Genomic DNA, 18,153 nt, shown 5'->3' with positions numbered 1-18,153 from the left:
ATCTGTCTTTAAATCGAATCCTGTCTTAAGTCTTTCACGAAATAGTTTAGGCCGATCTTTCAATACTTAGTTTGACTACAGATTAACCCGTTTACCTCATTAAGATAGGGGACTTATGGCGGATGTTACCGGTCAAAAGAAGATGCTTACTCCTTCAAGGCACTTTATTTCATCGATGGTGTTTTCGCGGATCCGGGTTTGCCCTAGTCACATTTTTGTTATTCGTTATAGAAACTTCTCATAAGGTTGATCACTTGTTCGGTATCTTCACCTTTGCAACGTCTTATATTGATTCTTTATTAAATCGTTTTGCATGTGTACACACACAATTGCAAATTTATTTTCATTTAATTTTAAACAATATCAAAGATATTAAACCATACTAATTTTGCCTTGAACGCGTTTATTTAAGAAATAAAGTATCATTTTAAAATATCTATCGGGATATATACACGGGTTAGGGTCACGTGATAAAATTCCATAAAGCCCTAAAATTTGATCACATACCAACCTGTATTTATATCCCGATAGACGATATATATTTTAAAATACCATTTTACTTGTATCGATAACCATCGGTGAATTGCGTAAGCAACATGTTTCCATACATTTTACATTGTTGACCTACATAACACTTTGTTCAAAATGACGAAAACTCAAAAGTTCCATCAAATGAAGAACTGTTTTAATTATTAAGACGCTGGAAAGTAGATGTTTCTCAACTGATTCGATACTTGTTCTGCGTATGGTCAGTTTTTAAATCGAGGCAGGCTACTGACTAATAAGTAGATGGTGCTGGAAGGCATTCATCAGTCTTGTTTAAAGTCAGCATTTTGCGATATTCGTTATACCGCTCTAGTTTGCCAATACAACTATCATTTGGTCAAATGCTGTGTAACTTGTTTCATACTGATCGTTAGGCCGTCCTGGCACACTGATTTTAATTACGAATGATTCCGTATGCCTGATCGAGAAGTGGGGCTCATGGCAGGTATGACTGGTCGACAGGGAATGCTTACTCCTCCTAATTCCACGTCTGGTGTGTCCTGGGGTTTGTGTTTTGCCCAACTCTCTGTTTTGTATCGTTTATAGGAGTTAATGAGATAGATTACTGTTCGTTATCTTCACCTTTCATGGTATTGTCAACATATACTTTATGAATGATTAATGATTGTAATGGGCAAGTGACCCAACTTTGCTATTTTCAATAGGAGTTCATGATGATGCTCTTCCACAACTTTTCCAGTCATGGTATTTCCTGTAAATTCTGCAGATTTTCTTAAATTCATACCTTGTTGTTTCGACATACACACAAGTAACTTACATAGGATATGGCGTCACACCATCTCCGTATCTATAAATTGTCGGTGTTGAACCCACTTTTACAGGTTGCGTTGACGTACAATCTATGGTCTCCACTGCAGAAAAAGATAATCTATTAGATTTCAATGATGATCGTTCCCTGGAATATTTTGATTCGTTTTAGTTTGATATTGAAATAAAAATGATAGCCATAATCAAGCTTCATTCTACATGTAAATGTAAATACAGAAAAGTACAGTGTATATAGGTAATTTTATTGATTAAGAACGAAGACTGGAGCTACATGTATGCTGCCACAACCGGTTCAGAATCCATAAGTAAATGATGTGAAAACTGATTGAGTCCCTGTATGACTGAATTCTTGCATATTCGAATAGCTTCTGAAAAATTGATATCAGTTATATTTCGGTAGTTATTTTTATTATGCCCCCATCAAAAAAGAGGGACATATTGCTTTGCACCTGTCGGTCGGTAGACCACATGTTGTCCGCTCAATATCTTGAGAACCATTCACTTGATCGTAATGATATTTCATGTGTGGGTTGGTTATGAATAGGAGAGGACCCCTATTGTTTTTCCGGCCAAAAGGTCAAGGGTCAATTTACTCTGGACATAGGAATATACTGTCCGCTTAATATTTTGAGAACCCTCTGCTTCATAGACATCAAACTTGGTACACTGGTACATCCTAAGGAATAAATGACCCCTACTGATTTTGGGTTCAAAGGTCAAGGGTCAACCGGGGCATAAGAATATACTGACCACTCAATGATTAGATAACCCTTTGCTTGATATAAAACAAACTTGGTACACTGGTAAATCTTCAGGAGAAGATGACCTCTATTGATATTGAGGTCAAGGGTCAAACTGGACATAGGAATATACTGTCCGCTCAATATCTTAAGAACACTTTGCTTGACAGACATCAAACTTGGTACACTGGTAAATATTCAGAAGAAGATGTCCCTATTGATTTTGAGGTCACATGGTCAAAGGTGAAGGGTCAAACTGGACATAGGAATATACTGTCCGCTCAATATCTTGAGAACCCTTTGCTTGACAGACATCAAACTTGGTACACTGGTACATGTATAGCTTCAGGAGAAGATGACCCCTATTGATTTTAAGGTCACATGTTCAAAGGTAAAGGGTTAAACTGGACAAAGTAATATATTGTTTCCTATATTTTAAGAATTAATTGCTTGATTGACACCAAACTTGGTACAATGGTACAGCATAAGGAGTGGATGACCCCTCTTGATTTTTAGGTCACAGGGTCAATCCATTCTTGACATAGGAAGATATTGCCTGCTCAATATTTTGAATTAGTGATACTACTATCAATTAAAAGATGCATGTGTATAACCCTTTTCAATTTTGCACCATGGGGGCATATATGTTATAGAAACATCTCTTGTTGAGTTTTTCTTTTCACCCATAAACAATGTAATGGCAATATCTTTTTCGTAATGAAATATAGCATTGAAATAAATAAACGAATACGTTGAGAACTGTATCTTGCACTGGTCGAATGTGTTCTATTACGATCATATCGTAGCCTGAAGCTCAAACGTCTATATACGTTCGTATTTAAACGGAACGTCTTATGGTACAGCGATGTCCGCATGTCCCTTCGGGGTTTTCTGTTTAAATAATTTTTTTCATTTCTCTGTCGCATATCAAGCTGCAACTTGCTATGTAGCTTCTTTTTGGGTCACTCTAGATACTGCTGCAATTTTTATGGTCCCCCACCGTAACGCGGAAGGGGCATAGAAATACCGGTGTCCGTCCATCCCACTTGACTTTGTGGACGCAACTCCTGTGAAACTGCTATATGTAGTTGATTTTATTGTACCGTCATTTTGATTCGACAAATTTTACAGGATTTAAGGGACTTTGTTGAATTTGTAAATTGTAAAGTACATTTTATTGTTACATTAAAAACTCAAATTCTGTGATATTCAAACTTATGATCTACAAGTTTATAGGGTTAACCCATATATCGCATATTGTTGATTTAATATTCTTAAACGTCCCTCTCGAGAATATTTCACTCATATGGAGACGTCACCACTGCCGGTGAAGGGCTGCAAAATTTAGGCCTATGCTTGGCACTTATGGCCATTGAGCAGGGAGGGATCTTTATCGTGCCACACATGTGACACGGGGCCTCGGTTTTTGCGGTCTCATCCGAAGGACCGCCCCATTTAGTCGCCTCTTGCGACAAGAAAGGGGCACTGAGGACCTACTCTAACCCGGATCCCTACGGAACCATATATCGCATTAGCTACCCTGAATATATAGACCAGGTAATGCCAGTATATTGCTGACGTTCCTTTATTCATATGTTACAAAATCAAAGTGTGTCACAGCTTGAGGATGACGGATACTACCCTAAGTACTCTCCTGGCATTTTCACAAATGTAAAAAAAAAACAACAACCCACGAACATCCTATAATAAAAACACCTTATATAACCTTCTCACGAGCGTATTATGTAGCGTTTACGACACCCTTGTTCACTTTATTGATAGCCAGCATTACTTCATTACTAAGTGATACAATGGTCACCTATTGGGTGAGAATTTGTTGTTGAATTTTGTTGCAGATCAGAAAGTTCCAGTTGAATGCGCTCCTGAAATTCTGAATTGAAAGAAGGATTTTGACAGCAAGTTCTATAGAGTGTTGAAACCATGCATTTTGTATATCTGTATCCCGCTGTTTTCCCCCCTTGATTCGCAGCCCATGAGTTTCTACTCCGTCGTTGATGGCACGATGGTTTGAACCCGTCTATTTCTGACGATTTTGTAATTGCTCATTGCTCTTCCTTATATTGTATACGTGCTTGAGTAAGAACATTTTTAAATTGCATATTGCAGCTTTATATTCTTTAGGAGACTTGTGGTCTTTGTCACGTGGTCTGTCTTCGCTAACCCAGATTTTACTTTTCTCTCGGTTGGTGATATGGAGTTCCTTAATGGAGCAGTCACACTTTACCGGATAGCATAAACAGACGTTAAACGGATAAAGAATAATTATGATATAACGCTGTCCGGTGGTATCCGTTGATGAAAGTCGTTATTTCCGCTGCTCGGGGCTCGTGCCGTCGGTGTATGAAGCGTACAATACGCATAATAATCCCACGATTACGGAACATGTACCGGGAAATTAACGAACATCACCGTCTGCATAACGGACAAGTACCATGTTAAACGAACGTGGGACACATAAGAAACTGATATAACGTTCTTTCAACGTTAGACGAACGGAATCCTTGTACCGATCATGTGACTGACAAAACGGATGTAAATCAAAAATGGATATCTCTTTTCAGACATATCACCCTCGCTGACATATTTTCATGTCAGATGCCTCGTAAAGGGAGATTTAGAAATGTTGGAAACGATAACAGCAGGACACAAGGAAAGGCTACAAGACCCCATCCCCTCCCTCTGTCATTGAAAATGCTGGTGAACAGCAGATCGCCCAAGATTCTGAGGTAGAAACCCTGCCTGAATCTGGAGAGGTTCCCGAGGATTCTTTTAACGGACATTACCGTCTGAACAACGGACAAATATCGGGTTAAATGAACCTGGGACGCATGGGAAACTGATCTAACGTGCTTTCAACGTTAAACGAACGGTCTTGTACTGGTCCCGTAGAAGTTCGCTTGACAACCGTTATTCATCAGTTCCATGCGTTTCTTGTCCGTAAACATGTGGTTGGTGTCCAAAACATCTCGGTTGACCCGCTGTATGCCCGGTCATGACTCATGTCCACCGAACATTTACGAATGCAAACTGGAAAGTACAGGAAAAGAAACGCACCAGTTCCGATTAAAATGCATAGCTACCGTGCACTTAGCGGACTCCATAGTCCAGTGGTGTCCGTTTCAAGTTTTGAATATGCTCAAAACTGTCCGCTGGATAAGCCAAACAAGGAACGCGTCCGCCGAAAGAGAAACGGACAAGAAACGCAACGGAACGAAGACGAACGGATTGACAATTTTGTTATCCGTTGGACGTCGATTAGCGTTATCAGGTGCAGTGTGACTTGCTTTACTCTTTCATACTTCAAGTATGGTTTCAAGTACAATCGATATCGTTCTATGGTTTATAAATAGGTCTATATTCCCATTAGTATTTCCTTGTAGCGAAAAATATTTTGTACATTTTATTTGTAAATAATATACATGTATCATTAACACTGACTTTTTCTTCAGTTTATACAAATATGTTTAGGGATCTTCTGAAACTAGTGGGTAATTTATCGTTTATTTCAAAGTTTACGGAATATCGAAAAATGATCGGAACATTTTATATTATAATGATCATCTATTATTCCACTTGATTTAATAAAGTCTTCTTTGGCACTAAGACTTGATCTATAAGAGATGATCGAGTTCCATCATGTGCCGAAAAGATGTAGCTTACCACGCATACTAGCAACTAGAGTCTTTTATCCATAAACTTTTGAATCAAGATGCCCTTTTTATAGGCATGTTCGTGTTTTACCACCATAGGATATCGATAAATGGGCATTGAAATAAACGATTATGACAATAGGACCATTCTCGTCATAGTGTTGTAAAATCGTTCCACATAATCTCGAGTTTTAAAAAAACCCATTCCTCTCAAGAAGGGTTTGTTGATGACAGGAGTACACCTATTATGTGATAAGGTGAAGATAACGGAACAGTGATCAATCTCATAACTCTGTAATAAGGAATACAAAATTAAGAGTTTGGCAAACACAGACCCCTGGACATACAAGAGGCGGGGTCAGGTGCCTAGGAAGAGTAACCATCCCTTTTCGAACGGTCACACCCGCCGTTAGCTGCAATAATGTAGCTCTATCCAATTTTTGTTTATTCTGACATTTTCGGGATAGGGCTACAATTCCATAGAATCTCCGTAATGGTGCAAAATAATTTTATGAATAACCGATAATAAACTCTGTGTATTAGTCCCAAATGTTGTTTACACCAAAAGGAGTACCAACTTTGTGCTCGGGCATGTCTAATAAAGGTGTTTTTCATTAAATATAATGTACAGCATACAAAATTCTTCGTCTGCTCCGCCATGCTTGTTATCGCGAGATCTCGTAGGTGGATCTAATGAAAAACCTAAACATTGACAATCAGCGCGAAAATATAGTTACTCGAGCCACTTCGACAAAGAAAGGAAAATCATATTGTTGCAGAAAGAATTTACACTCTGCTGCTCGGTTTTTAACTTGATATTAAATTCAAATCTTTTCAATACCGACGAAATAGCTTTTGCCTCCATACTTGTCCATTGATGTAAATACTACCTGATATGGCATATGTAAATGACTTGACAATCGGAAGTTGAAACTTCAGTAAATCAAACATGGCGCATAAATATGAATCGAGAAATTGGAATTTATCGAAATTGTTGAAAACGGTAGAATAGAGCCTCACAAATCTTAAGTTGCAGGTTGTAAATTTATATATTGACTAAGAAACATGGAATATCATTTTATTTACGTAAAGAAAGTCAGGAAATGTTTAGAATGAGCGCAAATGTTGCTGGAGTGAATCACTCCCGCATCTGCACCATTACGGAGATCCTAAGGAGTTGTAACCCTCTCCTTAAAAAAAAAAATCAGAGAGGGCTACATTATTGCAGTTAACCCGCCGTGAACCCTATATTTTGATCAGTTAAAGGGGGTGATTCGTAGTCAAAATCAATGTGCAAAGACCGGTCTAACAGTTGGTATGAAACATGCCAGGCATCATTTGACCCAATGATCGGTTGTGTTGACAGATAAGACCGTTATAACGACTATAGAATTTGCGAAATGCTGAATTTAAACCCCAGTAACATCAACTTCCTTGTCAGTTGCTTGTCTCGTTGTAAAAACTGACCATAAGCAGAACAAGCTCTTGCATATCTTATCAGTTGAGTGGCATAAACACCATATGCAGGTGATAATGGAATATTGTTACATAGATATGGGAAGTTAACGATGGAGAAGCTGACGTCATCCCGATTGTCCTAAAGTGGGGTTGTTAGTCTGCCGTTTGAATCTATATGTTCAATAAAATATTTAAGTACGAAGTAGATGTTGAACGTATAGTATGATATTATCTAAATTAATCACGGCTATGCACATGATCAGAACTTTCGTGCTGTATTGGACGCATTGAAATAGGTTTATTCCATACAATTGCAACGTCATTAAATCCAATAGTTCGTGCTCGGTTTTCAGTTGTAATAGGAATACGTTCATCATGAATTCCTAGTGCTTTAAAATTGTTCTCAATGGTGTCAATAAATTCCGACAGTTTAGGAGTCAGTGTTCTACCACGACAATTACAATACTATCCACCAACAATTTTGATAAATGTGACGTGTCACACATGATTCCTCTTAAATTCCAAGTATTGATACATTAGCATATTGTTTAATGAAAGGTGAAGATAGCGAACGATGATCAATCTCATAAATCCTATAAGCAATACAAAATAGATAGATGGGCAAACACAAACCCCTAGATCGGAACTCCAGCATATTTTTTATTTCAAGTTCAGAGTACTTGTGCGTGGAATGAGATTGGTGTTTGATGAAGTAATTTTTTGGATGACTGATCACTAGATATGAATATTTCCGTTTTTGTTGAAGAAGTCGTTTGGTTTTTAGGCTTGCCAATTTTTATTACTTCGTACATTTTGGATCAGCTCTGTGGACGAATAAGATGTCCTAATTCGTTCCGCTTTTAACATTGATTGGCAAGATTAAAAAAAAAAAAAAAACATGTACTCTGCGTTGTAAATACGTTTGTAGATTAGTGTAGTTGTAGTGCTAGATGTAGCTTTTGTTATTATTCTCTATTAATATTGGCCACATTATGTAATTCTTTTCGTTTGACCTGAAGAAGGGACAGGTCGTCTCGAATATTTGACAATCTGGTTGTTCGTGTCGTTGGTCATTTTAGTGCTTTGTATATAATTCTATCTATGCAAGGTGAAGATAACGAACAGTGATCAATCTCATAACTCCTACAAGCAATACAAAATAGATAGCTGGGCAAACACGGACCCCTGGACACACCAGAGGTGGGATCAGGTGCCTAGGAGGAGTAAGCATCCCCTGTCGACCGGTCACACCCGCCGTGAGCCCCATATCCTGATCAGGTAAACGGAGTCACCCGCAGTCAAAATCAGTGTGTCATCTATCTATCTATATATACTCGTTCTTTGTTTTCGACTTGATCCAGCGTAGGACGAGTCAGTTCAGATCTGTTTTGACGCTCGATGGGAACAGACCTTTCTATTGCCACATATTACACTCAATAATTTAATATGTAGACGTTTTGTTTGTTGTCAGTTTTTGTAGTTTAGTTGTAATTTTAGTTTCATTTTCTATTTAGTTTTCTTTTCTATGTAAATATTCTATCGTCCCGAGGAAGGGACAGGTTGTCCTGAAAATTTGACAATTCACTGTTCGTGTCGTTGGTCATTTTAGTGCTTTATATATATGTAAGACTCTAAAGTGCGATGGTCCATACTCATGCGCCAAAGTGCGATGGTGTGACTAGCCGAAATCCATTGGTTTGTAAAGGACACGGCGTTTTGGTAGACTGAACTAACCGTATGTTGTTTCACCAAAATATCAGTGCAAAATCCATGCACAAAAAATAAGAATAAGAACTTATTTCATTACCATCTAGTTATCGTGTTATTAAACACAAAATTAGCCAACGCGAAATCGTATAGAATGTTTTGTATTATAGCATACCCCCAGGAATTTAATGCGTGTATGTCAAAGTAATAAATGATAATGAATTAAAGAATGTTTGGGCGAAGTAGATAGCTCAACAACAAATGTACATTGCCTTTCTCACTATCCTCAACAGTGTAAATTTTGCCGTTGCTGTCGTTTATGTTGCATTTCTTCGGTTTTATATTGAAAGACGTTAAGAACGACGTCACAATGACGTGACGTCACAAACGTTACTGGACTCCGCACCATCGGACTTTGGCGTGGCCATCGCACTTTGGCGTCCGTAACGTTAACAAACCATCGCACTTTGGCGCAGACCATCGCACTTTGGCGTGACCATCGCACTTTGGAGCGACCACCGCACTTTAGAGTCTTACATTATTATTGCATTTAGTTATATATATATATATATATATACATGTATATATTATATATATATATATATAATATAAAGCACAAACAAACAATTATAACACCCAACCTTACGTTTACCCCTAGGATCTAAACGATACATGTGATAATCAATTGATTAATATACTCATGGACAAAAGAAACGTTACACCAAAATGTATAACTGTAATTTTATTTCATGAAAATATAATATAATTTGGGAATAAAAAAATAAAATTTGAATGTTCAAACACAACAAATATCTAAGGTTTCCCGAATCTGAACATACACAAATTACGGAGTCAAAGCCGGAAAGTGTTAACTTCGGATATTCAATTCACAATGTCAATAACGAGTGAAAGAACCAATGTTATCGATAACAGCTTGACAACGACGACGCATAGAAGCAATGAGACGATTGATGGAGACCTGAGGGATTCTTTGCCATTCTTCCTGCAAAGCAGTTCTAAGCTGTTCAAGCGTTTCCGGTTGATTGCGGCGTTGTCTTACTCGACGGTCTAATTGGTCCCAGAGGTGCTCGATTGGCGATAAATTGGGCGAAAGTGCTGGCCATGGCAAGATGTCGATGTGATTGTTGGCAAGAAAGTCTCTGTTGGCTCTTGCAACGTGGGGGCGCGCATTATCCTGTTGGAAAATTCCGCCATTTGCAGCGATAAAGGGACGGACATGTTGTGCAAGGATTTCATTACGGTATCGTTGTGCATTTAATGTCCCAATGATCGGTACAAGATCTGTTCGTCGATTACCACTTATTCCGCCCCACATCATTACACTTCCGCCTCCAAAGCGGTCATGGCGTAGCACACATCCATCAGAGAAGCGTTCACCGCGTCTACGGTACACGCGTGTTCTGCCATCCACTCGGCGCAGCATGAAACGTGATTCATCACTAAACAGAACGTGATTCCAGTCTGCAAGCCTCCATCTCAAGTGACGTCGAGCCCATTGAAGTCGTTCTCGGCAGTGTCTTTGGGTCAGCATAGGTCCTTTGTATGGGCGTCGTGCACGTAGACCTGCAGCCGACAAACGTCGTTGAACTGTTCGGCGACTGATTCGCCGCAATCCAGGAATTCCAACAGCAGTGTTTGCTGGATTTTCCGTTCTGTTCCGTAGATGACGTAATCGTATCATGCGGTCCTGCCTGGGCGTTGTTACCCTAGGTCTTCCAGATCGGGGGCGGTCTGCTGTTGCATTTGTTGTGTTGAAACGGTGCAATAATCGAGAAATCGTGATCCTTGCAACCCCAAATCGCCGTGCAACGTCGGCTTGCGACGCTCCAAGTTCCAACATGCCAATTGCTCTTTCGCGACTGGAACTGTCGAGCCGGGGCATTGCAATACGCGAAGATGTTGGAAAATTTTGATGTTTTTCTTACTGCCTGAATCACCTTGAGTAGTATTTGATAAAAATGAAAATGATTTTCTTTGCACGTGCAATGCGATATCCACGAAACCATGTTTACGGGTATCAACGATAAATTCACGCATGACTAGGTTTTAACATTTGTTGTGTTTGCCAGTGTAATCAGTAAAGCATGAAGTGTTGTTAAACAAGTTTTTATTTATTTATACGAAAAAATATTGTTTTACTATAATTTTTTCATGTGTAACGTTTCTTTTGTCCATGAGTATATATAAAGCACTAAATAATCACAACTAGGTACTGAAAATCTTCGCCCCAGCCCGGGGTCGAACCAGCGACGTACGGCACCCACCGCCTAGCAAGATTGTCAAACCAGTGCGTAAGTCCACTCGGCCACAACGACTATATATATATATATATATATATATATATATATAGTTGTAAATAAATATTGGAAACACAGAATAACACATTCCATGAAAAACAATCATTTACTGCTAGCGCTTTCTCTCTCTCTCTCTCTCTCTCTACACACACACACACACATATATATATATATATATAGTTGTAAATAAATATTGGAAACACAGAATGACACATTCCATGAAAAACAAGCATTTACTGCTAGCGCTTTCTCCATGTCTACATGGTTTATCAGGCATTCGAAATATTATATATATATATTACTTTATGTTTATTAGACTTGCCTAGATTGTCATGAGTTCAACCCCGGGTAGGGGCGGAAGTGGGTATCCATATAAAGTGATATTTTGAACATTCCCACCAAGGCCTTACCACCAGGACGTGACGTGACGAAATCACATGTTGTATAGTTGAATGCATGAACTTTGCGAAAATAACACTTACATGTATCTGAAGTTAAAAATTCTCGTTTTAACGTACAAATTAATACTTTTTGATGGACTATACAAAAATTATCGATTATCCTCCTTTCGGTTTTTAGACGCATGCGCATAGACGGTAAACAGTACAGCATGTCGTTCAGTGAGAAAAAGTGTTTTGGATAGATCCAGAAGTTTTAGAGATTGATTGAATATTGTTTAACGTCCCTTTCGAGAATATTTTACTCATAATATGGAGACGTCACCACTGCCGATGAAGGGCTGCAAAATTTAGGCCAACGCTCGGCGCTTACGGCCATTGAGCTTTATCGTGCCACACCTGCTGTGACACGGAACCTCATCCGAAAGACCGCCCATTTAGTTGCCTATTACGACAAGCAAGGGGCACTGAGGACCTCTTCTAACCAGGATCTCCACGGGACGATTCTGCGAGAAAAGAGGAAAATTGAATGAGATAAAACTCCTACGTGAACTAAAATTTACTTTGAGATCAGTATGACCGTTAAAAAACAAAGAGCTTGTAGAAACACACAGGACTCAATGTCGGATCTAGAATTTCCGAAGGGGGGATGTGAAAGTCAAATATTAGCCGATTGATTGTTTTTGCTGTTTTCCTCCACACTCAACAATTTTTCAGTTACATGTATATATGGTGACGCCCAGATTTTATTGGTGGAAGAGATAACCCAGATACAATATATCTGGGAAGAGACCACCGACCTTCCGAAAGTAAACTGGGAAACTTTCTCGCTTACCGGTGAGAGGCCGTGTGATTTTGAGCGCGATGCTCTAACCACGGAGACCCCCTAAATATTAGCTGAAGTATCCAGCTATTTTGGGTACCAAATCTGAAGTTTTACTCACAATTTGTGACGAAAAATGGAGGGGGTCCTGGTCCCCTCTAAATCTGTCATCGAAGACCCTGCTTTAAAAGTACATGTAACTGCTATTTTTATCTGAACACGACATGTGTTAATTGTAGAAACATTGGTCAATAGCTTTCTGTTAAAATTATGATTTATAATTACTTAATAATAAGAAGCAGGGGATAACTTCATACTTAAAAGCCGAGTGTGAACCCCTAAGTGGTATTTAATTTTTTTTTTTTATTACGTAACACCTTTGTTGTCATTCAAAATCACATGATGTAAATATTAAGCATTCAGTAGTCCGAGTCAGCATGAAGAAATCTTTGAATTCCGGTTGATCTTTAAAGCGCAGTTGAGAGCAAATTGATGCATTAAAATTGTTCAAAATTGTCAGTATCGATATGATTTTTATCAATACGTGTTAAAAAACACTTCATTAAAATGTGGGAAATGAGCTGTAGTGTCTCTTTGATATAATTCTTAATTCAGAATCAAAAGAAACATCACACAAATAAATTTCTTTATTTTTTTCACTCACAATATTATATCTTAATAATTATACCTTAATTTATTTTTCGTTATTACATGTACATGCAAAGTTCAATGCATTGACCCCGTGGGCGCCTCCCCACTTTTTAAAAGTAGTAATGAATGACAGTAAGTTGAAATGAAAGCGTGATTGAAGAGATAAGTTTATTTACCTATTTTGGCCGACTGTGTGCGGATCAAAGAAGAATTATACATGTAACTCTTAGCTAAAAGGATTACAACTCTAATCAATTTCAAATTCGGGTTTGGACAGCAAATTATTCGTGAGCAAATGCAGACTGCAAGTAATTGTTTTCTTCTTCCACAATGTTAACAAACTCAGCAAGGTACATGCAAATACATGTACATGTGTAACGTTATAGTGAAACGGTCGTACGTGTACGTGCTAGTTTTACATCTACTTTACGAACTAGTTAGTGAAACGGACAATTGAGTGATCAATCTCTGGCGAAATTTTGATCACATACAGTGTAAGAAGTCATATTCATGCCTACATGTACGTATTTGAATACGCTCGCTTTAAAAGTTTCCGGTCTAGCGGTGCTCCTTTTCGATCACAGAAAATTGACTTTTTTACCCCCTTTAAACAAACTTTTCACGTGAATAGTTTGCTTACGGAAAGATAATTTTTTCATTATACATGTTTTTCAATGTCCGGATCCCGTGTTTTCGATCTACCGACGGCTTATTTCTTCTTAACCATGACTTATTTTTGCAGCTGAAAGATTTAACATTAATGTTTTAGTTCTGAGAATAGATGCTAAAGAATGACACTGTGAAAGACTGTACATAGTTTGTGCATTAACGGATGACTACTATCCGTTCGATGGAAGACTGCTCTCCTACATAATACATTTACATACATAATAACGTTTGACCATTGGTTGTGATGGTTACGGAAGACTACTCTCCTACATGTATATAACATAATGTATAAACTAATTGAGACTCCGCGCCGGGAAATTACAATTAAATAATATTGCTTAGAGGAAGCAATTTTTTAAATGCAAGTTTGAATTGTTGCGCATATGAATTGAATGAACGATATTTTCAATTTTAAGAACAATTTTTGAATAATTGCGCGTATTAGTCATCTTACATGTACATTATTGATATATACTGTTAATAAAACTTGATTATTAGGAAGTCACTTGGAACTCCAAATTAAATGTTCCTTATGTAACATAAATGATCTCTCCGTATTGAAAATTAGATAATGATTTTACGAATGCAATCGTAATCCATCATGCCGAATAGTTGACCGAAGACAAAATGAACGGTTGTTCATATCTTCAAAATTTGAAACTCAGTATTGCGAATGTGTTTACAATGGTGGATTTTGTCCAGTGCGACAATTTAAGAGCAAAATTATAAATAGACGTGGTTTCTTCTTGTCAAACGCAATACACCAAAACATAATGTACTACATGTGTAATTATATTGATAACTGCTGCCCACCGAGAAATTGAAAATCTCAAGTCGATCTCCCAGATGTTCCCCCCCGCCAAAGACTATAAGCAAACTTCAAGGGGTCATCCACAATTTGAAAGTGAAATACACAGACAAAATTAATAAACTACATGCATTCAGTCTCTTTCCATTTTCTATATAAACTTGTTAAACAAATTAGAGACTAGGATGACGGACACGCGTGATTACGGATTCACGCGGTTGCGGGGGGGGGGGGGGGGGGGTTAACGATTTAGGTCTGTCTCGGCCGGGATTCGAACTCCGACCATGCGGGGCGAACGCTCTACCTCTTATTATCATTACATTAGAACTATTATAAGTATAATTAACACTAAACACCGACACATCACGTAGAGATCCGGGTTAGAATAGGTCCTAAGTACCCCTTTACTTGTCGTAAGAAGCGACTAAATGGGGCGGTCTTTCAGATGAGACCGCTAAAACCGAGGTCCTGTGTCGCACAAGTGTGTCACGATAGAGATCCCTTCCTGCTCAATGGCCATTAGCACCGAGCATATGCCTAAATGCAGCCCTTCACCGGCAGTGGTGTCGTCTCCATATAATTGAAATATTCTCGAAACAATATTCAATCGATCAGAACACCTACATAAGTTTATGCTGAACATGTTGTAAACCATTTACATCTTCTCGGGTTTCGGCTTGCTGAAATAGCCCGAGACTGTATGGTTGGTTGTAGACCTACTATACATATTAGCGTTCATGATGTTGCTTCGTTCTGGAAACCGCCGCAGTGGTCTAGAGATAGAGCGTTCGCCCCGCATGCGGAAGGTCGTGGTTCGAATCCTGGTCGCGATAGACCTAAGTCGTTAAAACAAGTAGGAACAGTTCCATCGCTAAAGGTTCGGCATCAGGTGTGAATGTCTGGAAATTAAACTAAATCTTTATTAAATCACAATAGTTGTGATGATAAAGGAGGACTGTCTTTCCGCTGCTTGTTTTATTTTATGTATAACTGCTCTCCATAATTATTGTATTTTCTGTCGGTTGTTATTAGTGTTCATAATATACTGTATAAGTTGACATTTCGTTTGCATGTTGCAGATTCAACAGAGCTTTCAAGGCCAATGGTTAGATGTAGAAAAACTTCAAAGAGATAACAGATTTAATCCCAACACATAGTGAGAAGCGCAAATTCAGTTTCTACAAACAAGAAGTATGATTCATATTTCACAAAATTTAGAATTGGTATTCAGCGCACTTATTGAAGCGTCTTCCTGCATCCGTTTCCATGCACAGTCGCAATTTTGCAAGAGAATATCATCTTTGGTACTAAAGCTTATTTCTATAGCGTTACCTGGATCCACAAACTTTCATCTAGTCCGAATATGTGTGTAAATGACCTGCTAAAGTTAATACTGGAAGGAGGGAAGCGTCTGTTAGCGAAACCAGTTAGCAAGAAGGAACAGATTACCACATTCTCCAAAAGATTTGAGGGATTATTATTCCAGTGATCCAGAAAGTTTATTAAAGTTAAGGTCCTTTGTTTTGTGTTTACTTGGATTTTCTGGGTTTTCTCCGATTCAGTGAACTGGCAGAAACTCGGCAAAAAGAAGATTGAAATACACAGCGTGACATTAATTGGAATTGAACTTATATTGAAATCCAGATCCATAAAAGCAAAACAGACATTTACAGAAAAGGAAATATTCGGTTATCATAGCCATAACAAGAATCGACGTGTGCCCAATTTTCTGATTAAAATGATACATATAGACACTGCGGTATTAGACATTTCTTAGATAGCTTTTTTGTCTACTTCTATTAATTTTATTAAATCTTCAAATACGTACAAAAGTCGTTAAGTCAAAGCCTTTATCTTATACTAGGGCACAGGGGCCATTGTTATCTTCTTGAGATGGTATTGGCCTTGCCAATTCCAAGTACTCTTTGCATAGTTTGCTTAGCAGCGGTTCTACAGTAGCTTTTAAGTTTCTTGAAGACTGTTCAAAATTCATAGTCGTTGGGTGACACAAACAAAGCTAATGACAATTACATAAAGGGCAATATCGAACACAAAATTTGGTTTCAATGAATTTGGGCTTGTAAGTACCCGTATTTACACACCTTTGTCATGTGCGATCTTGTAAAAAACGCTATCAACCTATTTACTTTTTCTGTTGTTTTTTTTTAATTCATAATAGTCAAGAAAATATTTACTTTCGAACGAGGGCACGGAGGGAGAAAATAAATTTATTTCTTTGCGTTGTATATTTCGTCAGTTTTCGTTACTTTCCGTAAATATATTTCGCGGGTTTTTGAACACATGCCCGAGCGCTTTCGTGCTTAGTATATACATGTATACTACTATTGGTCAGTTTTCGGACAGTGCGAAGTTCGTTACAAACAACAAAGGTCGCTTTATCATTACTGTGCCTTAGCCTTCCCTCCCACCCTGGCCATTGTCAGTTTTGAATTCCGTATGTTTTCATTTGTGATTTTTTTTTTTAAGCTTTGTCGATTTTGATGTTTGTTTTAATATTAAAAGCGATCTTGTAACGAACGCAACCAACCTATTCACTTTTCCTGTATTTTACTATTACATAGTCAAAGAAAATATTTATTTTCGGACGACAGCACTGAGGGAGAAAATAAATTTATTTCTTTACATTTTATAATTCGTGAAGTTTTGTTACTTTCCGTAAATACATTTCGCGGATTTCTGAACTCGTGCACGAGCGCTTTGTACATGAACATGTATACGACTTGTACTACTGGTCAGTTTTCGGGCAGTGCGAAGTTCGTTACAAACAACAAATGTCACTCTATTATTATTGTGCCTTAGCCTTCCATCCTACCCTGCCCATTGTCAGTTTTAAATTCCGTATATTTTCATTTGTGATTTTTTCAGCTTTGTCGAATTTGTTGTTTGTTTATTATAAGAGATCTTGTAACGAACGCAAACAACCTATTTCTTCTTCTCTGTTTTACTATTACATAGTCAAGAAAATGTTATGTTCGGACGAGGCACTGAGGGAAAAAATAAATATTGATAAATACAAATCACGTGTGTGTGGTTTTTTTAAGCAACTACTGATGACGTGTCGAGCTGAAAAGACAGGCAGGCAACATATATGTAATTTTGCGCTTTATAAATGAATAAAATAATAATAATAATCTTAGTTCCACAGAGCATGTGATATATTTTATTATCAATTTTGAAAACAGTTATTGAATGTGAAATTAAAAATTTGTTACGAACCATCGAAACAGAAAAAAAAGTGTATACTATGCATGCAATGGATTTAAGATCAAATTCGAAAAGACACGACAAAAATTACGGGGGAAAACAAGTCTTAAAATTTTAAAATATCTGAAAATGCAATAATTTGCGGTTTTTGATTTTATGAACTTAAAACTACATCAAAACTCATCATTCAGTGCTATATTTTCGCTAATTGAATTGGACACAGTAAAATATAAGCGAGGGGTTAATCGCCATCCACAAGTGAATGTGACGTGACTTCATCTGATAAAATATGCCGCATTTTTTTTTGCTTTTAGAGATTATCAAACAATCCCTTCAATAAAGAATGCATT

At 37.8% G+C, this 18,153-nt stretch overlaps 1 protein-coding gene across 4 annotated transcripts in view; it reads right to left on the bottom strand.

Moving 5' to 3' along the window:
* LOC125682221 (mucin-22-like) overlaps positions 1-18,153 on the bottom strand; it is a 62,583-nt gene that overhangs the window by 42,793 nt on the left and 1,637 nt on the right. For 3 of the 4 annotated variants that reach the window (XM_048922680.2, XM_048922683.2, XM_048922681.2), the window contains exon 3: positions 1,325-1,418. In XM_048922680.2, coding sequence (XP_048778637.2) covers positions 1,325-1,418 — 94 coding nt within the window. Of the gene's footprint in view, positions 1-1,324; positions 1,436-18,153 lie in introns of all 4 variants that reach the window. The other variant, XM_056153772.1, reaches the window with a different exon arrangement.

Source organism: Ostrea edulis, chromosome 2 (assembly GCF_947568905.1).
Source record: "Ostrea edulis chromosome 2, xbOstEdul1.1, whole genome shotgun sequence".
NCBI classification, from domain to species: domain Eukaryota; kingdom Metazoa; phylum Mollusca; class Bivalvia; order Ostreida; family Ostreidae; genus Ostrea; species Ostrea edulis.
The sequence above is the reverse complement of the archived record's forward strand: the minus strand, read 5'-3'. Positions and strand labels throughout refer to the sequence as shown.